The 22,586-nt window shown below is 35.6% G+C and overlaps 1 protein-coding gene across 1 annotated transcript in view; it reads left to right on the plus strand.

Annotated features, from left to right (window-relative positions):
• LOC136165349 (sodium channel protein type 2 subunit alpha) overlaps positions 1-20,882 on the plus strand; it is an 86,753-nt gene extending 65,871 nt beyond the window's left edge. The window contains exons 20-27 of the mRNA XM_065931673.1: positions 437-610; positions 4,433-4,555; positions 5,765-6,046; positions 7,320-7,373; positions 9,961-10,098; positions 10,459-10,563; positions 15,477-15,747; positions 17,301-20,882. Coding sequence (XP_065787745.1) covers positions 437-610; positions 4,433-4,555; positions 5,765-6,046; positions 7,320-7,373; positions 9,961-10,098; positions 10,459-10,563; positions 15,477-15,747; positions 17,301-18,496 — 2,343 coding nt within the window. The 3' untranslated portion in view covers positions 18,497-20,882. The remainder of the gene's footprint in view (positions 1-436; positions 611-4,432; positions 4,556-5,764; positions 6,047-7,319; positions 7,374-9,960; positions 10,099-10,458; positions 10,564-15,476; positions 15,748-17,300) is intronic.
• Positions 20,883-22,586: the final 1,704 nt, after the last annotated feature.

Raw genomic sequence — 22,586 nt, forward strand, 5'->3', positions numbered from 1 at the left:
GAGAGAGAAAGCAAAAGACTGATTCCCTACCCCTTCTCCAAGCTAAGGGGACTCCTTGCCTTATATTTTCATCACTAAATGGGTTTAGGGTTACAGTCAAGCAGCTCTGTACTGAGCAAGCATATATGCGTGCAGATGATTTTGTGCCTCCTATTGTAGACAGAGGCAGCTGGCAGTGTCTCAAAAATTTTAAGCTCTGATGGGATACCCTGATACCAAAATTTAAAGGTTATTTGAATTGATTTGTTGACTGAAATGCCCAATTAAGAATCACTTACATATAGATAACTACAGAGCAAAATGCAGCTATAGGAAGCATGAAGTCTTCCAGCCTTAGGCACCTGAAAAGATGCTTGCAAGCATGATTTTTTCTAATAAAATACCAATTAGAGACAGTTTATGACAATGAAATTCAATGGAGTTTTTTCACTTACAGGCCTTTGAAGATATATATATTGAACAGCGAAAAACCATTAAGACCATGTTAGAATATGCTGACAAAGTTTTCACTTATATATTCATCCTGGAAATGCTTCTCAAGTGGGTTGCCTATGGCTTTCAAGTGTATTTTACCAATGCCTGGTGCTGGCTAGATTTCCTGATTGTCGATGTGAGTATTCTGCATGTTATTGTTTTGTTTCATTGGTGTGTGAATGGTAACTTCTAGTCCTCGCTTGGTGCCTGGCACATAGTAGGCACTCGTTATGACTGCAGGACCCCAAGTATAAATGATGGGTCCCATCTTCCCAGTAAGAAATGCCCCGAAACATTTTTTGCCAGAGTTTCACAGACAAAGTAGTTAAATTAATATTTAAAATCCCAAGTTACGCAAAGCTATATATAAATGTAGAAGTTTTGCTTTATCACTCTCACATGTAACTGTATTTAAATTCTTCACGGGCATCTTTGATGTTAGCATTTTTGTCATCTCTAGAACCTGTTGCAAAGTGTTTCCCACAGGTGCATTAGTAATTACAAAGAAATGTGAAAGTCCAAGTAGCAAGAGACACTTCTTGATTTGTATGATCGTAGAAACAGATTAGCTCTGGGCCAATTACTTAAGAGTTTTATGAAACTATATTATATTGAAAATAATCTATTAATAAGATGCAGTGCCAGAAAGTAAGAGGCTTTAAAAAATATGAATATGAGTTTATTCCCTTATTTCTGAGGGAAATTTTTGAAGAAGATCTTAACCAGACAAAATTTTTAAAATAAATTTTATTTAATTTTGAAGATATACTTCTTAAATGCCTTTACATTTTAGATGGTAATGATAACCCTATATGCAAAACAGAAAAAGAGACACAGATGTACAGAACAGAATTTTGGACTCTGTGGAATAATGCGAGGGTGGGATGTTTCGAGAGAACAGCATCGAAACATGTATATTATCTAGGGTGAAACAGATCACCAGCCCAGGTTGGATGCATGAGACAAGTGCTCAGGGCTGGTGCACTGGGAAGACCCAGAGGGATCGGGTGGAGAAGGAGGAGGGAGGGGGGATCGGGATGGGGAATACATGTAAATCCATGGCTGATTCATGTCAATGTATGGCAGAAACCACTACAATATTGTAAAGTAATTAGCCTCCAATTAATAAAAATAAATGGAAAAATAAATAAGTTAATTAATTAATAGTTAATTTTGTCTAGAAAGTTAAGGCCTTTTGTCTAGGAAAAAACTAGGAGAGTCAGAGGGAACAAGGGACAGGAAGTCTGGAGGGAGGGGATAGAATGATACTCAGATTAATTAAGAAGACAGACACTGAAATTTTTAGGAAAGAACAATGTGTGTTTTAAGTACTGAACTTTAAGATAATATTCTGTTGATTATCATAACTCCTTGGCAATTAAAGAAATATTATTAAATACATAAAATTTACATATACTAGAAAAAGAGAAAAATGGACTCTTTCATGAAAAAAGTTAGTTTTTATAATTGTAGGTGAAAAAAATTCAACTTAATTTAGTAGGAGTTTTCTAGTCACCAAACAGAAAAAATTTGTAAGAAATAAAGAGATTTCTTTGAATTTAAGAGACTAAAATATCTTTTCCTCTGCTGAATCTGAATAAAGCAAGCCTATTATAACATATAAAGCTACATGTGGAATTATATCAAAAGTTTAATGGCAATAAAATGACAAAAATAATACTTTAAATCACATGTGTTTGAGCACTATGAGCAAAAGAAAAATATACCATGACAATGCCAGTTCTTTTATTTGTATAATGAGATTATGGATGATACTTTATTTTCTGTGTACAGAAAATACACTGTAAATGTTTAATAAAAATATCTTATGTTTACTATATCCATGTAATAATAAAGGCATTAAATCAACACTACCTAAATATAAAGAAAATCTTAAGAGAAATCTGTGAGCTGCTGCTCATGTTACCTAGTATACTCTGATGTTTATCTTCTTGGATTTAAGAAAATTATTATGATAATACATTATTGCTTTGCTTTATGTCAAACATATCAGTCATCTATTTTGTATGGAAGAGACAAATACGTATGCCATTTCCTGGGCCTATGGGAGCTTATAGGCAACTAGTGAGGATAGATATGTATACAATGAGAAGAAGACATCTCTGTTAGAAGTTTCATCTGCTTCGCTGAGGAGGAAACACAGGCTTCATGAGGGCGGTGCAGTGTGAACTGGCATTTGAAGGATGTCAATGTCAGCAGGTACAGATGAAGCAAGGACCTCAAAGCCTTGAAGACACTGCAGCATGCCAAGCAGGGCTTGCTCAGCCACCAAGTAGCCCTATAGGATAAGCTCTGTGCCACAGGGTGAGGGAAAGTAATCGGTTGATACTTTGTAATTGGTTGATAAGAAAGGTAAGTTGAAGAAGAGGTTGAAGGACCTGAGATGCCATTCAAAGAGATTTATTAATAGATCTATGATTTAGTGATTTAGTGAAGAAGCTATTGAAGAGTTCTCGAAAATACTCTTCTGTTGAAGAGTATCTATGGAAAGTGATAAGAAAAGCTCACCTTTTTTAGGGAAAGAAATTTGCTGGAGATGTCAGTGATGGAATGGAAGAAAATTACTATTTAGAGGCCAAAAGGAGAAGACCAGAAAGAGAAGAGGATCTACATGTATCTCCTTTTCATATTCAACTACACAAGTCACATAAAATTGAACGTTTACTACTTCTTTAGCCAATAAATACTGCCCCTGTTCAGAATTTTTTTATGTCTAACTTTTATCTTTCATTCTTTAATTTATACATATCTCTTTTTCATCCTATCTTCAGAGAAGATAAAGTACTATAAGTCCTCATGTTTTATACCTAGAAAATCTTCACAATAAATTATAATTCAGTAACTTTATTTTTCATTTGTCTTTGAAGAGATTTGCAAAGTCTAAAAATTTAGATTTTAGGAAAAATATAGAAACTCCTTAAGAAAATTTTATAGATTAATTTTTTCCAAATTCAAAGATTTTTCTATTTCATATTACATGTGCAAAATTAGTTTGAATAAGTCAAGTTGTGTTGTAAAATATTTTTATGTGCCTCATTTACTTTTCTTTAAAAAATGTATTTTTCAAATATCTACTAATACCATATTCTTAAAAGCTATATTACACATCTGTTTTCATTTTCCTGCTTTTGCAATTCAGGTGCACTTTAGGAGAAAATATCTTTTCATTAGCTTATATAGTTTTAATGGGTTTTCTATGTATTTTCAAAGGAAATCAGACATTTCTGTGCCACCTGCGGCAGTTATTCTTTTCTTTTTTCGCTGTGATGTCACAACTTACATCAACTACATTAGCCATCTGTATAAATAACTAAAGAAAGCATTGTTCTGACAGTTTCTAATTAGTTACACTAAAATCTCAACTTTTTAAACTTAATGATTTCAGTTTTCCTTAATTAATGATCTTAGTTAGGCCTTCACACTGACATGTACAATAAGATTAAACCACTGTTTAGAAATCTAGATCTTTCTGAGTGTGCTTATATTCAGAGTCAACTGTGTCTTGCATAGTTTACTTGCATATTTGTACTAGGTTTTCTTTTCTCTTTCAGGTCTGCTAAACAATATGAGAAATGATAAAGTTTTATAAATCTATAGATGAAAATTTCATTTTGGTGTCATTCCTTGTCTTTCTTTACGTTTAATTCTTTTACATTTTCTTGTCAAGAATCTTGATAAAAAGAGCATGTATTGCTGCTGCTTTTTCATAGGTTTATAGCAGTGGTTCACTGGCCAGTATCATTAAGCTTAAGTGGGAACTTAAAGAAATGCAGATTCTCAGGTCTCATCCGAACCTCGGCCAGCCATCTGTGTTTGCAACAAGTGATTTTGATACTCACTAAAGTTTTGGAACTGGTTTATTGCATAGAGCAAGGTTGGGTTGTGTAAACGTTTTTTGCCTATAAATAAGAAAATCGTGTTGCTTTTTCCTGTATAGGTCTCATTGGTTAGCTTAACTGCAAATGCTTTGGGATACTCAGAACTTGGTGCCATCAAATCCCTCAGAACACTAAGAGCTCTGAGGCCACTGAGAGCCTTATCCCGGTTTGAAGGAATGAGGGTAAGACCACATGCTTTAGTATTTGTTGGAATTATAATTGAAAACAGGGTTTCCCTGGTGGCTCAGGTGGTAAAGAATCTGCCTGTGATACGGGAGACCCGAGTTCAATCCCTGGGTTAGGAAGATCCCTTGGAGAAGGGAATGGCTGCCCACTCCAGTATTCTTGCCTGGAGAATTCCATGGACAGAGGAGTCTGGAGGGCTACAGTCCATGGAGTCACAAAGAGTTGGACACAACTAACACTTTCAGTATAAACTGCTGTTTTGAACCTTAGATGTGACACATCCAGGTTAAATTTGTGTCTTCTACATTCATATTCATGTCAATCAGTAATATTTGTCAGACATCCATAAATGACACTTTTGGAGGCACTCACACAACATAATGCCTGAATGATGGCTTCTAATTAGAATCAATGAGGTTGCCTCTACCTAGACTTTTTCACTCTGTGGGAAATTTCTAGCATGTTGTGTAGACTTCTGATGTGAGTCGACATTAGTTATGTTCATTCCAGTTTATAAATGTGAAGGAAATCCCACTCACTGTAATTTGAAACCACCAAATCATTCCTCATCCTTTTTCTTCCCTGCTCCATATGATGTCTTCTGAGCCTTTTAAAGTCCAACCCTGGCCTTTTTGCTCTCAAACAAAGGCTGAGCTGGCTAAAAAGTAGGTCAGCTGTGGAAATCTAACCCTCATTTAGAAAGGTGGTACAAAGGAACTGGGAGGCATTTATACTGCCATTTGTCATCCCCTGAGGCATAAAACCTGAGACTACATACCCTCAGCACTGAGGAAATGGTGATGCCCTGTCCAGGAAGGTTTGGCTATTCAAAAAGGAACTTTTAGGTATTGTTTTGTGATATTTTAAAATAGTTACTTAGGATTTTCTTTGAATGTTGCAAACACAACCAGAAATGGATGATATGTGGAGGTGTTTGTGCTTCTGTATTTTTGTGTGCATGGTATCATAGAAAGGAATGCTATTAAATTCTTTAATAGCTATTAAATTCTTTTCAGTTTACCAATTTCAAAAACCTGTTTTTACAGTGGCTATTTTAATTTTTTAAAAAGAGAATCAAGCTTTCAGTACTAGAATGATTTTTATATTTTCTCTGTTGAGTTTTCATGTATGATGACCTAAATTTCTAGTTCTTCCCTAGAGCTGACTCTCTTTTCACTTCTTTTCCCACCTCCTTGCTGTGCCAGGTTGTTGTCAACGCTCTCTTAGGAGCCATTCCATCCATAATGAATGTACTTCTGGTCTGCCTGATCTTTTGGTTGATATTCAGTATCATGGGGGTGAACCTTTTTGCTGGCAAGTTTTATCACTGTATTAACTACACCACTGGAGAGATGTTTGATGTCAGCGTGGTGAACAACTACAGTGAATGTAAGGCCCTCATAGATGGCAACCAAACTGCCCGTTGGAAGAACGTGAAAGTCAACTTTGATAATGTGGGACTTGGGTATCTTTCTCTGCTTCAAGTAGTAAGTAACCACTTTATTATTCACTGTGATGTGTTACTAAAATGAGTATAATATTCTTGCTCACTGTTTGCAGTACATATTTCCTTAAGCCCATCTGCCTAGATTCTTCCTTAATCATGGATGAACTGTCTTTCTGCACCAAGTTGGAGACTGGATAGCTGTATAAAGTTTAAAGTCTCCCAGACTATGCCTTAGGTTCCCAAAACAAGTCTTTGTTACTGAAATTTCTATGTAGTTTCCCACTGTTTTCCCCAATCTGAGCAAAGTAGAGGCATTGGCCCGAGGATGGGATTGGAAAGGTAGGGGTAGGGGTGGTAGACTTCTGTCCTTCTCAGATACCGGACAGTATCTAAACCCTTGCCAAGTCCCCACTCACCCAACTTTCACGAACACCATAACCAAATATTCCCCTCACATGGACTCCTACCTTGATTGTCCATCTTCCTGCCTGTTGCTTGAATGCTTTAAGATAGGGAGATTGCTCTCTTGCAAATGAAAACCTTCCTATCAAGTCTATTATGCCTGCTATAATTTCATAAAACTCCATTTAGCTTCTCAACTGACCACTCTAAATCATGTTCACATGCTCCCTGAGATGATCCACTAACATGATACCCAACATGAGATGAATACTACAGGGTCCTGTGGCATTAAGAAACTGAAAAACAAATGTACATGACTTGATGACTTGTCTTCAGAATTACTATGTCTCTTCAACCAAAATTTTTAAAAAGTAAATTGCAGTTAGGTATAATAGTTTTTAGATTATAAAGCTTCCCCTTACAGAATAATTGCCTCAAAATAGGATATTTGGCAATTTCAAGAACAAACCATCATGATTGGTGGTTGGTGATAATATCATTTAGAAAAGATTAGCAGAAAAGACAACCTTAAGATCAAATAATGCAACATATTTTTCAGTTTGTCTGAAGGTAATACTATATATGTGAAATTTTTTCATGTTACATTCTTGTATATATATGTAAGAGTCAAAGGTTGTTGATAATTGCTTTTATGATAGTACATTATTATAATCTATCATGATTTAAGTATAGATGTTAAAGTCAAAATAGAAAGATGTTATGAAAAAACATGAAGGAAGAGTTTTCAGTGCATATGTTTTAAAACTTTGCCAAAGAGTTTAAATATTAATTTCAAACTATTTTATATACCTGTTTTTGAATAAATCTTGGTTAATAAATCTGATATTTAGTCTCTTCTAGAATTATAATTTGCAAGGGGAAAAAATTCAATGGTGTGACTTTTTTTTCAGGCCACATTTAAGGGATGGATGGATATCATGTATGCAGCAGTTGATTCACGAAATGTAAGTCTATTTAGAGGGAAAATTGTTTAATTAGATCTAGTGACTATTTCTACAGTGTTGTAATTTAGTGATATTGTCAATAAAATAAAACCATGGGTCGATTTATACAGAATATCTACATTAGAAAAATAAAATATTCAACCTTACATTACTTCTTCCAAAATTTGATTAGAATGTATTTCTCTGTTCACTGTGAATGTTCTAACATATCTTTCCTAGTGTCTAGAATAGCAACTGGCACTTAAAAATTTGTAGATTCTATTTGTTCTATTTGTAAATAGAGACATTTTGGTTTTGGTTCTAATAGTTCTAGCCATGAATTAAAAGCCCTTACAGGTGCTTTCTTCATCTGTCTCAGATTTCCTCCAGCTTTTGATATTTTTTGTGATAGGAAAGTCTGAATAATGATAAAAGAAAAAAAAAGAAAGCAAAACAAATATAATCATATTTCTTTTTGGAAATAAGATTTTATGATAGAAGGGGCTTTCATAATCTATCCTACATACATCAGCAGTTTTGAATTTTTTTGTAGTAATCTCCATATAATTTCTCACTATTTAACAATAAGGAAGGAAATCACGTTTTAAAAAAGAGATTGGTTTCTCATATATTGTCAGAGCATAGTAATTAAGCTCAAGATGTTATATCTCTGACACCAAAAGCAGGTGGTAACTTAGAGAGAGTTCCTGAATTTTTTCCCCCTTATTAAAAAAAAGAAACTATAAGAACTCGACACCCTGCATTTTATCTCTTTTATTATTAGGAGCCCCATTTATAGGCTCTTTTGAATAATATTAATAATTTATTATTTATTGCCACTCTCTGTGTTAAAGCCTTTCTTACATTATCTCATTTTCTACAGTAGTTTCCTACCTATTTGATTAATTCAAAATTCTGTCCACCTTTCTAATCAATAACCTACATGACATGCAAATTACTTTCAGTTTCTTCCTTAATAACTTAGCACACAATTCTGTATTTTGCTGTTCAGGTCCTCAGTCGTGTCTGACTCTTTGCAGCCTTATGGACTCCAGCACACCAGGCTTCCCTGTCCTTCACTTCTCCCAGAGTTTGCTCAAACTCATGTCCATTGAGTCGGTGATACCATCCAGCAATCTCATCCTCTATTGCCCCCTTTTCCTCCTGCCTTCAGTCTTTCCCAGCATCAGGGTCTTTTCCAATGAGTCGGCTGTTTGTATCAGGTAGACAAAGTATTGGAGCTTCAGCTTCAGCATCAGTCCTTCCAATGTTGATTTCCTTTAGGATTGACTGGTTTGATCTCTTTGCAGTCCAAGGGACTCTCAAAAGTCTTCTCTAACACCACAGTTTGAAAGCATCAGTTCTTCAGATGTCATACTACTATAAAATCCCTCAGTATTCAAACACTTTACAAAAGATGAAATTCTTTTGGCTTCTAAAAGTATGGAAAGTTATTCACCCTTACTCTCATTTAGTCAAGAGAGAAATGCAAATTTAAACCAAAATTAAATATTACCTACATACTTTCCTGATTGGCAATATTTAAAAGTCTGGCAATATCAAGTACTGCCAAGAACTGCAAGAACTCTAGTATGCTGGGAGTGGGGTGGGGGGATGGGAAATGGATAAATATTCCTTTAAAAGGCCTCCCTGGTGATTCAGATGGTAATGAATCCACCTGCACTACAGAAGACCTGGGTTCAAACCCAGGGTTGGGAAGATCTCCTGGAGAAGAGACTAGCTAGCCACTCCAGTATTTTTGCCTGGAAAATTCCATGGACAGAGGAGCCTTGGCAGGCTACAGTCTATGGGATCGCAAAGAGTCAGATGCAACTAAGTGACTAACACTTTCACTTTCCTATCTTTAAAAGAGTTGAGCATTATCAACATTATTCATATTTTAAAAAAAAAAAAACAAAACCAGAACTGTGTTAGATAAGAGAGCACATCATTGTTACAGAAACAGTACTTAAGACCTGCTGAGTACAATGAATCAATAGACTCATTTTCAGAAAGGAAAGATCCTACTGATATACTTATGTCAACACACATGGTAATAATTCTAGTCTAGCAAGAGAAATATATAACAGAAGTCAAACCCTTATTTTTATCTATTACTATTGGCCAGGTTCTGTTCTAACACTTCTCATATAGTAACATATTTAGCCTTCTGAAATACCATATTAGAGTTGATTCCGTTTTTTTGGGTTTTTTTCCATTTTACGGATGAAGAAACTGAGTCAAAGAGAGTAAAAATTTGAAAGTTTTTAACATAAACTAGTGTAACTGTAGTATCTCTTCTGTAGGAAGTCCTCACTCTGCATGCCCCATTGGGGTCTTAAAAGTGCATTCATATCCTAGACATTTATTGGGTGAAATGAATTTTAATTATTCAGACTTTTCTATGAGTTGTTTCATTTTCTCAAGTCAATGAAAGAGTTTGGAGACTCTTCAGTAAGTGTGTTAAACTTGATCTTTCCTACAATCTGTTTAATTTTTTAAAAATTTCCAGCGTATAGAGATATGCTTTGAGAATTGAAAATTCACTGATGTCTTTTCTATGAAACAAGTTTTAGGTCTAATGGTTATCGTTTTTCATATTTTGTAGGTAGAATTACAACCCAAGTATGAAGACAATCTGTACATGTATCTGTATTTTGTCATCTTTATCATTTTTGGTTCATTCTTTACTCTCAATCTTTTCATTGGTGTCATCATAGATAACTTCAACCAGCAGAAAAAAAAGATAAGTATATTAAAACTTCATCTTTGCTCTAAAGTGCCAACTAAACATATCACACTGTTTCCTTTTGGCTCCAAGTGCAGTCATCAAAAAGAAAGAATATAAAATTCAGAAATTATTTTGACTTAATCATCTGTGAGTTTTTAAGTGATTGATAATTCAAATAGCTGAATTACTACCAGCTATCTGAAAGTGCTATTTCTAGTATAGAAATCTAATTTACACATTGAATATATGCATATCTAAAATACATGTTAGTAACTTTAGAATAGAATATGGAGACATTTTTGACACAATTACTAATATGGATTTTATAGCTAGCAAAGAACATGATTTTTACAAGTTTTCCTTTCATTTCTTTACTTTGGAGGTCAAGACATTTTTATGACAGAAGAACAGAAGAAATACTACAATGCAATGAAAAAATTGGGTTCAAAGAAACCACAAAAACCCATACCTCGACCTGCTGTAAGAATAGCATACTTTCATCCTTAACAAAAGCTGTTATCTATCACTGTTATAGCCCAAATTGCTAGATACTAATTTTCATGTATTGCAAAACTGTTTCTGCCTTAGCAATGTGACCAGATTGCCTCAATAGTCTAAGTATTCGGTATTTTTAGATACATAGTATGTAGAAATTATGTAATATATTCTATACAGAGACATAAAATATATATAAGTAAAAATGTTCAGGCTTATATACCAGTATTATTCCATAGGATTGATGTCACTGAGGAGCTTCTAACAATGTAGAGAAGAAAACATATTCATATATACATAGTGTGGAATTATTGAATGTTCTCAGAGTGCAGTGAAGACCAATTGGGATAATTGATACATCTTGGATATGCCCCATATTCTGTCCAACTCTGCAGAGTAAATGGAATCACTAATGAAACAAGTCATAGGTCTTATTTGTTCCTGGTTTTCAAGAAAAATTTCCTATTTCCTCCAAGCATCTTGACCCTAAATCAGATGACGTCATTCTCTGTGGCTTTTTATGGTGATTGCGATTGTATATTTGCCAGTGGCTACTGGTCTGTTTGGGCTTCCCTGGTGGCTCAGATGGTAAAGCGTCTGTCTGCAATGCTGGAGACCCAGGTTTGATCCCTGGGTCGGGAAGATCTCCTGGAGAAGGAAATGGCAACCCACTCCAGTACTCTTGCCTGGAAAATCCCAAGGACAGAGGAGCCTGATAGGCTACAGTCCATAGGGTCGCAAAGAGTTGAACACGACTGAGTGACTTGACTTTACTGGTCTGTTTGGTTGCTACAAGGAATTGTTGTCAGAAGAGTCCCTGAGTTCTTTCATGTTTCAGAATTCCTCTCTGAAGGCATACATGGTACAAGGTAATTAAGTGTTCCCCAGGAAACACGACTCTATGACTCCATTAGTGATGATGTAAAACTAGCTAACCTAAAACTGATCATGCCCCTGTTCTGTTTGTAAGTTAGCCAAAAGCCCAACGACAGTGGATAGTAATATTGGACAAAACATAAGGAATGTACAATTTGAGCCTACTTTTTGAGAAATAATACAACACAGATGAATAAGGGAGAAAAGCAGAGTAATGACTTATATGAAAAACATACACTCCAAAGTCATGGAAATAAATATTGCAGTGGAGAATAGTGATTTATTTTTTGAAATAGTAAGTAGGAAACACAAGGTTTTCTGGGTCAAATGAGTCAAGCCCACTATGAATCCGAATAAATCCATTTAATTTAGCCAAATAAAAATACGATATAGTTAAGTGAACAGCATGGTAATGTGAAGAAAAAGAGATTTTTAGGGACTGCTATGGGAAAATGTTAGAGATAAAGTAGTGCTGGGGCTTAGACAAGAAGATGAACCCTTACATACAAGAAGATGAGTCCACAGTATAGGGTCATGCCAATAGGACTGGAAATAAATGAGCCAACAAGAAGGTTCAGTGGGATGAGGAACCTGTAAAATATAGGAAAAGAGGGAGGACATATAGATAAAAAAGAATATAAAGCAGTTAATGTAACTGAAAGTCCTGTAAAGGCATTTGGAAAGATTAGGTCTTATGAATATGGGATAAGGATTTTAGAGTTGTCATTGTCAGACATAATTCAGTTGAGCTTTAAATCTTAAGTTCATTTTTGAAAGATAATTATAATATACCAAAAAAAAAAATTGCTGAGCATGAAGCCTTGTGCACTTCACCATTACAGAAGAGGTAAATCAGTGAAAGAGTGAGATTTATTAGTAAGACAGCACATACATGTAGATAATGAGAAAAAAATTTTAATGGTTGTTTAATTACATCAGATAGCATGTAGATTTACTTTAATAGGGGTAAGGAAATGATTAGTGCATTTAGCTAGAATATTATTGGCAACAATATGTGGTAAAATCCATCTATTCAGTCATTCATTTACAATGTATGATGCTAAGCATTTGGAATTAAATACTAAACAGAGAGTCTATTTGGTAATCAAATAGTCACACCAACAAATAGAAATATCCAAGAAGGAAAGAATCCATTTAGCTATGAGAGCTGATAAGAAAGAAGGGACTGATTAATCAAGGAAGGCTTTACTGAGCATGAGCCTAGGCCTGAAGGAAAATGAGGAAGTGTCTACAGGCCATGTAAGAAGAAAAGAGGAATGTATATGTGAAGGTCCTGAGGTAGGAAGGCCAGTGAGGCTGGAGTGCAGAGGGTGGGGGTTCATTTGGGACATGGTGAGAATGAACAGGCTAGGATGGTCCAGACTTTTCTGGGCTTCTTAGGCCACATTAAGACAAGTCTTTGTCCTTAGAGCAAAGCGAAGCCATTGAGCAGAAGCTGGTCAGTCTGGGTGTTGTGACTGTCCCTGAACCAGCATTGACGGAGGCAGTGTGTGCAGCGTAGGCTCCTGGTGGAACTATTTCAGGGATGATAGTCAGCCTGAACCAGAGTGATGTGGAGATGAATAAAATGGATCTGTGAGCTATCATAGCAGTGAAATTAAAAGGTTTATTAATTGAATACAAGAAGTAAAGAAGGAAGCAACAAAGATGACTCGTGCGTCTCTGCCTTACACACGGGATGAAGAGTTGGAGTCACACAGAGCAAGAAGCAGGGACATGAATGGAGAAAACAGTTGGCGATGCTAGTTTACAGAATTTGAAAATCAAAACGGGACTCCGAAAGAGAATGAATGTTAGAAGTAGTAGTAAAATAGAGTTTCTAAAGATTGAGAGATTAGTGTCAGAGCAAAGCAGGAATTCTGGAGAGGAAGAGATTGAAGAGAAAGGGAATAAATATAGAATAAAACTGCACAGGATGTGGCTCAAAAACAGTGTGGATTAGGTTACAGAGGAAAAGGGACTGAGTCCTCCAATGAATTTGGAGTAGTATGTAAAAAGGTGTGGAAATCAATATAATATAAAATGACAAAAAGGTAGAGGAGTTTCTTTATAACAGTTGACTTTGGTGTTCTCACAAAAAAAGTAAGAATAAAGGGCAAGAGAATAGGAAATTTCTGAGAAGTTTGAAATTATCCTGGGAGCAAGTGAGGGACAAAGGATCGCTAATCATTATGAAGAGCCAAGACAAAGTGAGAAAACATAAACTTCTAGTGAACATGGCCTCCAAGGTTATACAGCTTCCTCCAGCATATTCTGAAATTTAAAATGGAGACAGTGACTGTGTAGTGGAGCTGTATGTTGATCTAACCCACTGGAAAACTAAAAGGGCAGAGAATCTAAAGAGATTTTTACTGAAAATGCTGATATGAACGTAAATAGCAAGTTGCTGCTTTTAAGCCATTTTGAATCTGCTTCATTCTAAGGTGCTGTATCTGCGGAAGAAAATGATTTTATTAATTAAATAAAAGCAAACCATTCGCAATAAAATGTCATACATTTTATGACAAATGTAAGCACAAAATTGTCTGAGATCACAGAGTGCTTAAAACTTAAAACTGAGTTAGGATGCCCCAGACTGAGAAGGGGAGTCTAATAATGCCCCTTGACAGAAGCGTTATGACAGAGGAGATGGATAAACAAGATAAAACAGTATGGTACAAGAGTGGTAGCAAGTATCAGAAGGGTAGAAATAAGGGGAACATAACCAGACTTGGGAAGGTAGACTTCAGTACACAAGAGCTAAGAACAAGAGGCTTAGAACTGGAATTAGATGCATTTAAGTTGAAGGAGGCCCTTGAAGAACAGATCCGGCTGAAACAAGGCAAGTCCAGTCCATCAGGCTATATATGTATTCAGAGAAAATAACAAAATATAACAAACCAGTACTACTTGATATCCCAGAATTCCAGTATGGAGTAATGGATGCCTCTACTAGTCGGGCAGGGGCAGAACACGAGCACAGAGAATCCAGACCAATAAAGGCATCCATCTGGAATGCAGACTATGAGCGTAGATGGAGCAGAAGGTCTATAGTTCTAGTTGAGAAGGTAGAGGACGACCTAGCAGAGGCGATCCAAGTTCCAAGCGCCAGGATGATGAATATTGAGCACATAGAGTTGAAAAGAAGGAAAAACACAGGGCCCAGTGAACATAATTGGTTTACAAGATGAGGACTTAATTTCATAAACAAGATATAAGGCTAGTTAGTGCTTGGAAGTTAGGTCCAGATTGAATAGGGCAAAGTTTGAACATAGAAATTTTAAGCTATAATTTTTTAAAAGATGATTTTATTCTTTTAGCAGTTACCTCATATAAACTTCACTCTGCTTTCCTTTGTCTTAACATCTTATATAACCATAGATGGGTCAGCAAAACTAAGAAATTTACCCTGGTATGATACTATCAAATAAAATATAGAATTTAACTGGATTTTACCAACTATTCCACCAATATCCTTTTTCTTGAACTATAATTTTAAAAGCATCTTCTCAGCTAAACTTTAAGGTAGAATTTAAGATGCTGTGGCTTTGCTGCTCATAGTGGGTGGGGAATATGAAGGAAGAAACTAGGGGGGAAATGACCCAAAAAAGCTAGAAAAGTATTTATTCATTAGTTCTTCAAAGTTAATTTTGATGCTCACCCCAAACACAGACCATAATAAAGATTCATTATAGTGACCAATATTTACTAACTGTCTGCTGTACGCTTGGTTATGTTTTAGGCACTGAGAAACTAAATGGTGGTTCTTAACAAAAAATCAGTTTACAAAACCTGCTATCATAAACAGTATAAATAGAACAAATACATTTGGAAAGAGCTGGATATTCCTGTATATGAAATTTTCTTCCAAGTATAAAGCAAACATGGAATGTTTTGTAATAAAAGCTGTATTTTCATATTGCCATGTTAAAATCAGAGAAGTTGGATTTGATTTGTTTTTCAGTCTTAAGGGAATTTCACATACTCCTTTTTTTTTTTTTTTTTTTTTTTTTTTTTTGCAGAACAAATTCCAAGGGATGGTCTTTGATTTCGTAACCAAACAAGTCTTTGATATCAGCATCATGATCCTTATCTGCCTCAACATGGTCACCATGATGGTGGAGACTGATGACCAGAGTCAAGAAATGACCAACATTCTGTACTGGATTAATCTGGTGTTTATTGTTCTGTTCACTGGAGAATGTGTGCTGAAACTGATCTCTCTTCGTTATTACTATTTCACCATCGGATGGAATATTTTTGATTTTGTGGTGGTTATTCTCTCCATTGTAGGTAAGAAGAGGTGCTTTCATTCAAGTGAAATTTTTAGGAGTAAAAATTTGTGTTTTAAAACTTTAGAGTATTTTTCACTAATACTTTCTCATTCATCCCCAAATTTCAAATAAAGTCTAGTGAAGAGTCCATTCTCAGCTTGTCATTTATCTAATTGTGTGCTGTGCATGAAATTATATATAAAAAAGAGAATTTATATTATTTATAATTATATTATACATGCAACTTTCATGTATCATCTTGTCTCATGCTGGAAGAAAATAACTGCAACTTTGGCATAATAGTCATACTCCTGTGGTGTAGACAAGTACTGCTTTGAATAAACAATTCACACACATGTACACATATTAATCAATAGAAGTAGTCAAATAATTGTCCTTGATAATTGGAATAGCATGTTGTGTGTTTATATATATTCACACTCAAACAAGCCTCATGTCATCTTTGGGTTCATATAATTTTCTACAGTGTATAATATTCTTTTTCAAAAGTGGACATTTTGTTCAAAAAAATCAAAGCAGATTCATTTCATCAATAGATATTTGTGTGTAGGATGTTAAATCAGGTGCCGGAAGTAAAGTTCTGCCTGTTTGAGGAGAGATAACATACACATAGAAAAGTCGTATTCCACTGTTTATATACTTTTGCTGGTTAAATATAACTTTGGAATAAGGTATCATTCCATTTGATCCCAATGATGGTGCTATAGGGAAGTAATGTAGTGATTAAGGGAGGAGACTCTTGGGTTATACAGACTCGACCTGGTGCATCCATGGGTTCACTCTTTATCAGTTCTGTGACCTATGGCAAGAGAGATCTCACCTCTCCGATTCCTGGTTTCCCAAGAAATATTTTTGTAAAGTGGTGTTGTGAGGATTAAATGAGATTATGAAAGTAAATGCACTTAGCATTTATGTCTAGCACAAAGAAAAGACTTAGTAAACGTTAAGCCTAACCAACAACAGCAAAACTACTTAATAGCTATTATCACCATTCGGCAATGCATAAAATCATTGCCAGGATTCATTCCCAAGTATGTCTGTCTGGAAGGCCTGGATTGTCTCTTCTGCCACCTCCCAAATAAAATTGATCAGACCATTTCAGAAGAATAAGTTTCATATTCCTAATCTAAAACCACATGCTTTATCCATTAGTCCGTATGCAAATAGTAGTATAAAACTAGTATTTCAGAAACATAAATCCGTTTCTGTGCTTGGCTACCATACATATTGTGTCTTTTGATATATGCTTTATTTGAACCAGGAAAAATGACCTTTAATGCCTTCAATTAGTATAAGACTATTAATGTTATAGCACTAAACATACCAGCTTCATTTTGCTAAATGAATATTTCAGATTATGTATATGTGAATGTGTGTGTGTACCAAATTCTCATGTCCACATTTTATAAAACTAGTATGTGCATGTGTGTATGTGTATACCTAATTCTTAGGTCCACATTTTATAAAAATAGTGCTTATCTTAGAAATGGACATTTTTGTTTGCTGCCATTACATTTAACATTATTTTTGTTGTATCTTGGCTTTCCATAGGTATGTTTCTGGCTGAGCTGATAGAGAAATATTTTGTGTCCCCTACCTTGTTCCGAGTGATCCGTCTTGCCAGGATTGGCCGAATCCTGCGTCTGATCAAAGGGGCCAAGGGAATCCGCACACTGCTCTTTGCTTTGATGATGTCCCTTCCTGCGTTGTTTAACATCGGCCTCCTGCTCTTCCTGGTCATGTTCATCTATGCCATCTTTGGAATGTCCAACTTCGCCTATGTTAAGAGGGAGGTTGGAATTGATGACATGTTCAACTTTGAGACCTTTGGCAACAGCATGATCTGCCTGTTCCAGATTACCACCTCTGCTGGCTGGGATGGATTGCTAGCACCTATCCTCAACAGTGGACCTCCAGACTGTGACCCTGAAAAAGATCACCCTGGCAGCTCAGTTAAGGGAGACTGTGGAAACCCGTCTGTTGGGATTTTCTTCTTCGTCAGTTACATCATCATATCCTTTCTGGTCGTGGTGAACATGTACATCGCTGTCATCCTGGAGAACTTCAGTGTTGCTACTGAAGAAAGTGCAGAGCCCCTGAGTGAGGACGACTTTGAGATGTTCTATGAGGTTTGGGAGAAGTTTGATCCTGATGCCACCCAGTTCATAGAGTTCTCCAAGCTTTCTGATTTTGCAGCGGCCCTGGATCCTCCTCTTCTCATAGCAAAACCAAACAAAGTCCAGCTCATTGCCATGGACCTGCCCATGGTCAGTGGGGACAGGATCCACTGCCTCGACATCTTATTTGCCTTTACAAAGCGTGTTTTGGGTGAGAGTGGAGAGATGGATGCCCTTCGAATCCAGATGGAAGAAAGATTCATGGCATCGAACCCCTCCAAAGTCTCCTATGAGCCCATCACAACCACTCTGAAACGCAAACAAGAGGAGGTGTCTGCTATTGTTATCCAGAGGGCTTATAGACGCTACCTCTTGAAGCAAAAAGTTAAAAAAGTTTCATGTATATATAAGAAAGACAAAGGCAAAGAAGGGGAGGGAACACCCATCAAAGAAGATATCCTCATTGATAAACTAAATGAGAATTCAACTCCAGAGAAAACCGACATGACCCCTTCCACCACGTCTCCACCTTCCTATGATAGTGTGACCAAACCCGAGAAAGAAAAATTTGAAAAAGACAAATCAGAAAAGGAAGACAAAGGGAAAGATATCAGGGAAAGTAAAAAGTAGAAGGAAACAAAGAATACTCCACTTTGTGATCAATTGTTTACAGCCCGTGATGGTGATGTGTTGGTGTCAACAGGACTCCCACAGGAGGTCTATGCCAAACTGACTGTTTTTACAAATGTATACTTAAGGTCAGTGCCTATATCAAGACAGGGGCCTCTGGTCAGCAAACTGGGACTCAACAAACCAGAGAAACAGCATCGACAGGAGGTTTCTGTGTTCACAACCAGCTGACACTGCTGAAGAGCAGAGAGTAAGGCTACTCAGACTCTAGGAAGCAACTTAAAGGGGGGAGGGAAGTTAAATTTTTATGTAAATTCAACATGCGACACTTGATAACAGTAATCGTCACCAGTGTTTATGTTCTAACTGCCACACCTGCCATATTTTTACAAAACGTATGCTGTGAATTGGTCGCTTTTTGTTTTAATTCACAGGTTGTTTACTATTATATGTGACTATTTTTGTAAATGGGTTTATGTTTGGGGAGAGGGAGTAAAGGTAAGAAATTCTATGTTTCTCTATTGTATAACTGGATATATTTTAAATGAAAGCATGCTGCACTTCTCATTCTCACGTTAAAAAAAAAAAAAAAATCACGTCCCAAAAGGAAAGAGTTTACTTCTTGTGTCAGGATGTTTTCAGATTTTTGAGGTGCTTAAATAGCTATTCATGTTTTTAAGGTGTCTCATCCAGAAAAATTTTACTGTGCCTGTAAATGTTCCATAGAATCCACAAGCATTAAAAAGTTGTTTTATTTTTACATAATTCATTACATATACATGTATATATGTATATGTGCATGTATATACATATATATGTATACACATACATATACACACACCATTACATAGTCATTCTGAGTTCTGGCAGCATGACTATAACATTTTTGATAAGTGTCCTTTGACGTAAAATAAAAATATCCTATCAGTCCTTTCTAAAAACCTGAACTGACCAAAAAGCATCCCCCACCACCACTTTATAAAGTTGATTCTGCTTTTTCCTACAGTATTGTTTAGCCATCTTCTGCTCTTGGTAAGGTTGACATAGAATATGTCAATTTAAAAAATAAAAAAGTCTGCTTTGTAAATAGTAATTTTACCCAGTGGTGCATGTTTGAGCAAACAAAAATGACGACTTAAGCACAGTATTTATTGCATCAAATATGTACCACAGAAGTAGAGTTTGCAAGCTTTCAACAGGTAATATGATGTAATTGGTTCCATTATAGTTTGATGCTGTCACTGCTGCATGTTTATCTTGCCTCTGCTGCTGCATCTTATTCTTTCCACTGTTCAGAAGTCTAATATGGGAAGCCATATGTCAGTGGTAAAGTGAAGCAAATTGTTCTACCAAGACCTCATTCTTCATGTCATTAAGCAATAGGTTGCAGCCAACAATGAAGAGCTTCTTGCATTTTATCCTTCCAATCTTAATTGAATACTCTATGGTAAAAAGCCCAATTGTACAAAGATGTCGCAAGCTGCTTAATTCTGTTGAAAATATACGGTTAGAGTTTTCTAAGAAAATATAAATATTGTACAAAGTTCATTTTATTTTCTTTTTCAGCCTTTTTGTACATAAATGAGAAATTAAAAGTACCTTCAGGTTGATGTCACAGTCACTATTGTTAGTTTCTGTTCCTAGCACTTTTAAATTAAAGCACTTCACGAAGTAAGAAACAAAGACTTAAATGCAGTGTAGATTCCTGCTTTTTATTAGTACTGTAAACTTTGCACACATTTCAATGTGAAACGAATCTCAGACTGAGTCCAGCATTTATTTGCTTTCATAGTGATGCCTTATCATCGAAAGAGGCTTAAGGAACGATGAGTTGATATTCTTGGCATTGCTTGAATCAGATGTTTCCACCTAGTCTTTTTATTCAGTAAACCATCAGTCTTTTCCAGTGTTTGTTTACACAGATAGATCGTATTCTTACCAACCCATGAGATATTAGAACTTTATCAGATATGATATGAGAGCCAAGCTTTATTCCACAAAAATCATATAAATGAAATTATATTACCAGTCACATCAAAACACTTTGTGTTTCTTTCACAAGCAACATTAAATGTAGATTCTTTATACTAAAGCTATTGACTTGTAGTGTGTTGGTGAAATGCATGCAGGAAAATGCTATTACCATAAAGAACGGTAAACCACATTACAATCAAGGCAAAGAATAAAGGTTTTGCTTTTGTTTTTGTATTTAATTGTTCTGTCTTTGTTTCGATCTTGGAAATGCCATTAAAAGGTACATTTCTATCATGTAAAATGATCTATCAGAAAAAATGTAAAAAATACACATTAAATATAATAATTCACCTTTAAATTTTTCATGGAATGGAAATTAATTAAGAAGAGTGTACTGGATATCTAGTTTTAATATTGGCCACAAACCTAGATATGGTATTGGATAGAGTAGTGGAAAATTACAAAAATTAATAAAAAATTGACTAACATTTTAACTTGTGCATCCTTTCTCCTTCCCGTCTACCTGCTACTTTATTTTTATCTTGTTATTCTCTTTTCCCGTTTTGGTTCCTTCCCCATGTATTCTTGATCTACTTTTCTATATACTTTCCATCACTTCCTGAGGCTCTCAGTATTTTTCATTAAGGGTATTCTCTTTGTTTCTCTTCTGCTTGCCAAAGCTTTTGTTTATTACTGTCTATAGACAACAGAGTCTGTATACTTAGACTTCTAATAATCTGCTGCACCATAAAAAGTTCATACATCTTCATATCTATAATTTTGGTGGCAAAAGTTCTAAGTGAGCTTGGATTTCACTCTTCATAATAGTTTATAACAAATTCCCCAAATGACACTGATTTAATTATGACAAGTTTGAGAAAGATTTCTCAGTTCTGGTTACCTATTAGAAATAGCTGAGAAGCTTTAAAACATGCCTTTTGGACCAAAGTCAGACCAACTGAATTCACATCTCTGGGTATGAAACTCAAGCATCTGATTTTTTAAGGCTCCCCACTGATGCTGATTCATACTTAGGTTGAGGGCCAGGGAGTTAGCGTATCCTAGCTCAATATGAAAAAAGTGTTCTGTCGAAAATGTCCATGTCCCCTTCAGGGCTTCATTGTATAAATCATCAGATACAAGTTCCCAATATGATGACGTTGGAGGTGCTTATCTTGTAGTGAGAGAGGTGTTTATTATTTTTTAAATTTTACTGAAGTAGAGTTGATTTACGATGCTGTGTTTAATTTCTGCTGTATAGCAAAGTGACTCAGTTATACATACATATGTATTCTTCTCACTTTTCCCATTATGGTTTATCACCAGATACTGATTATTGTTTGCCGTGCTCTACAAGAGAGAGGTATTTATCTTCAGGTGTGACACTGTCCCATTTATATCAGGGATTCTCTTCTAAGACTATAGTTGGTGGAAAGGAAATTCTATTAGAATAGTTTAGAGAGCTTCTTCAAATTATACATACGCACTCACACATGCAAAACTGTACCCCAACCATCCCTAGTGCACGCAAGGATGATTAAGGAAAGAGTGTGGACTCATAGAATAGCTGTCCAGATGCCCTCTTGGATAAGAACCATTAGGTCTGGACCAATGACAGGCAGCTTATATAAAGTATTCATTTAATTTGTCATTGTCAATCCACAAATCTAAACAGGAAAGACTTTCTATTTTTGTGTTGGGCACCTCTTACCGTCACTCGTTTTCACAAGCTCTGAATAATATAGATCAACTTACAAAGAGCAGGAAAGAGTGAAGGAAAGAAGGGAGAGGAAAAGAAAGGAGGAAGAAAAAATGGGAAAACTGAGGAAAGGAAGGGAGTATAAGAAACAGAGGGAATTCTTCATAAATTATCCTCTGAAAAAATAAAGGCTTTTGTTGTTATCATGCACAGCAATAGAGGGGAAACAGGAAAAGAAGAGCCACATGGGAAAGAAAGTTTGCTTAATTGTCAGTGCATTAGATCCACAGTATAAATGTGCTCCTCCTCTCTATTTGTTCTCAGAGAAAAATATATCTTAAAAAAAGCTGAAAAGGACATTATGCAAGTAAATGTCACAATGATTGCATGAATCATGATTTTTTTCTTTCATCTAAA

The sequence above is a fragment of the Muntiacus reevesi genome, chromosome 3 (assembly GCF_963930625.1).
Source record: "Muntiacus reevesi chromosome 3, mMunRee1.1, whole genome shotgun sequence".
Classification (NCBI taxonomy): domain Eukaryota; kingdom Metazoa; phylum Chordata; class Mammalia; order Artiodactyla; family Cervidae; genus Muntiacus; species Muntiacus reevesi.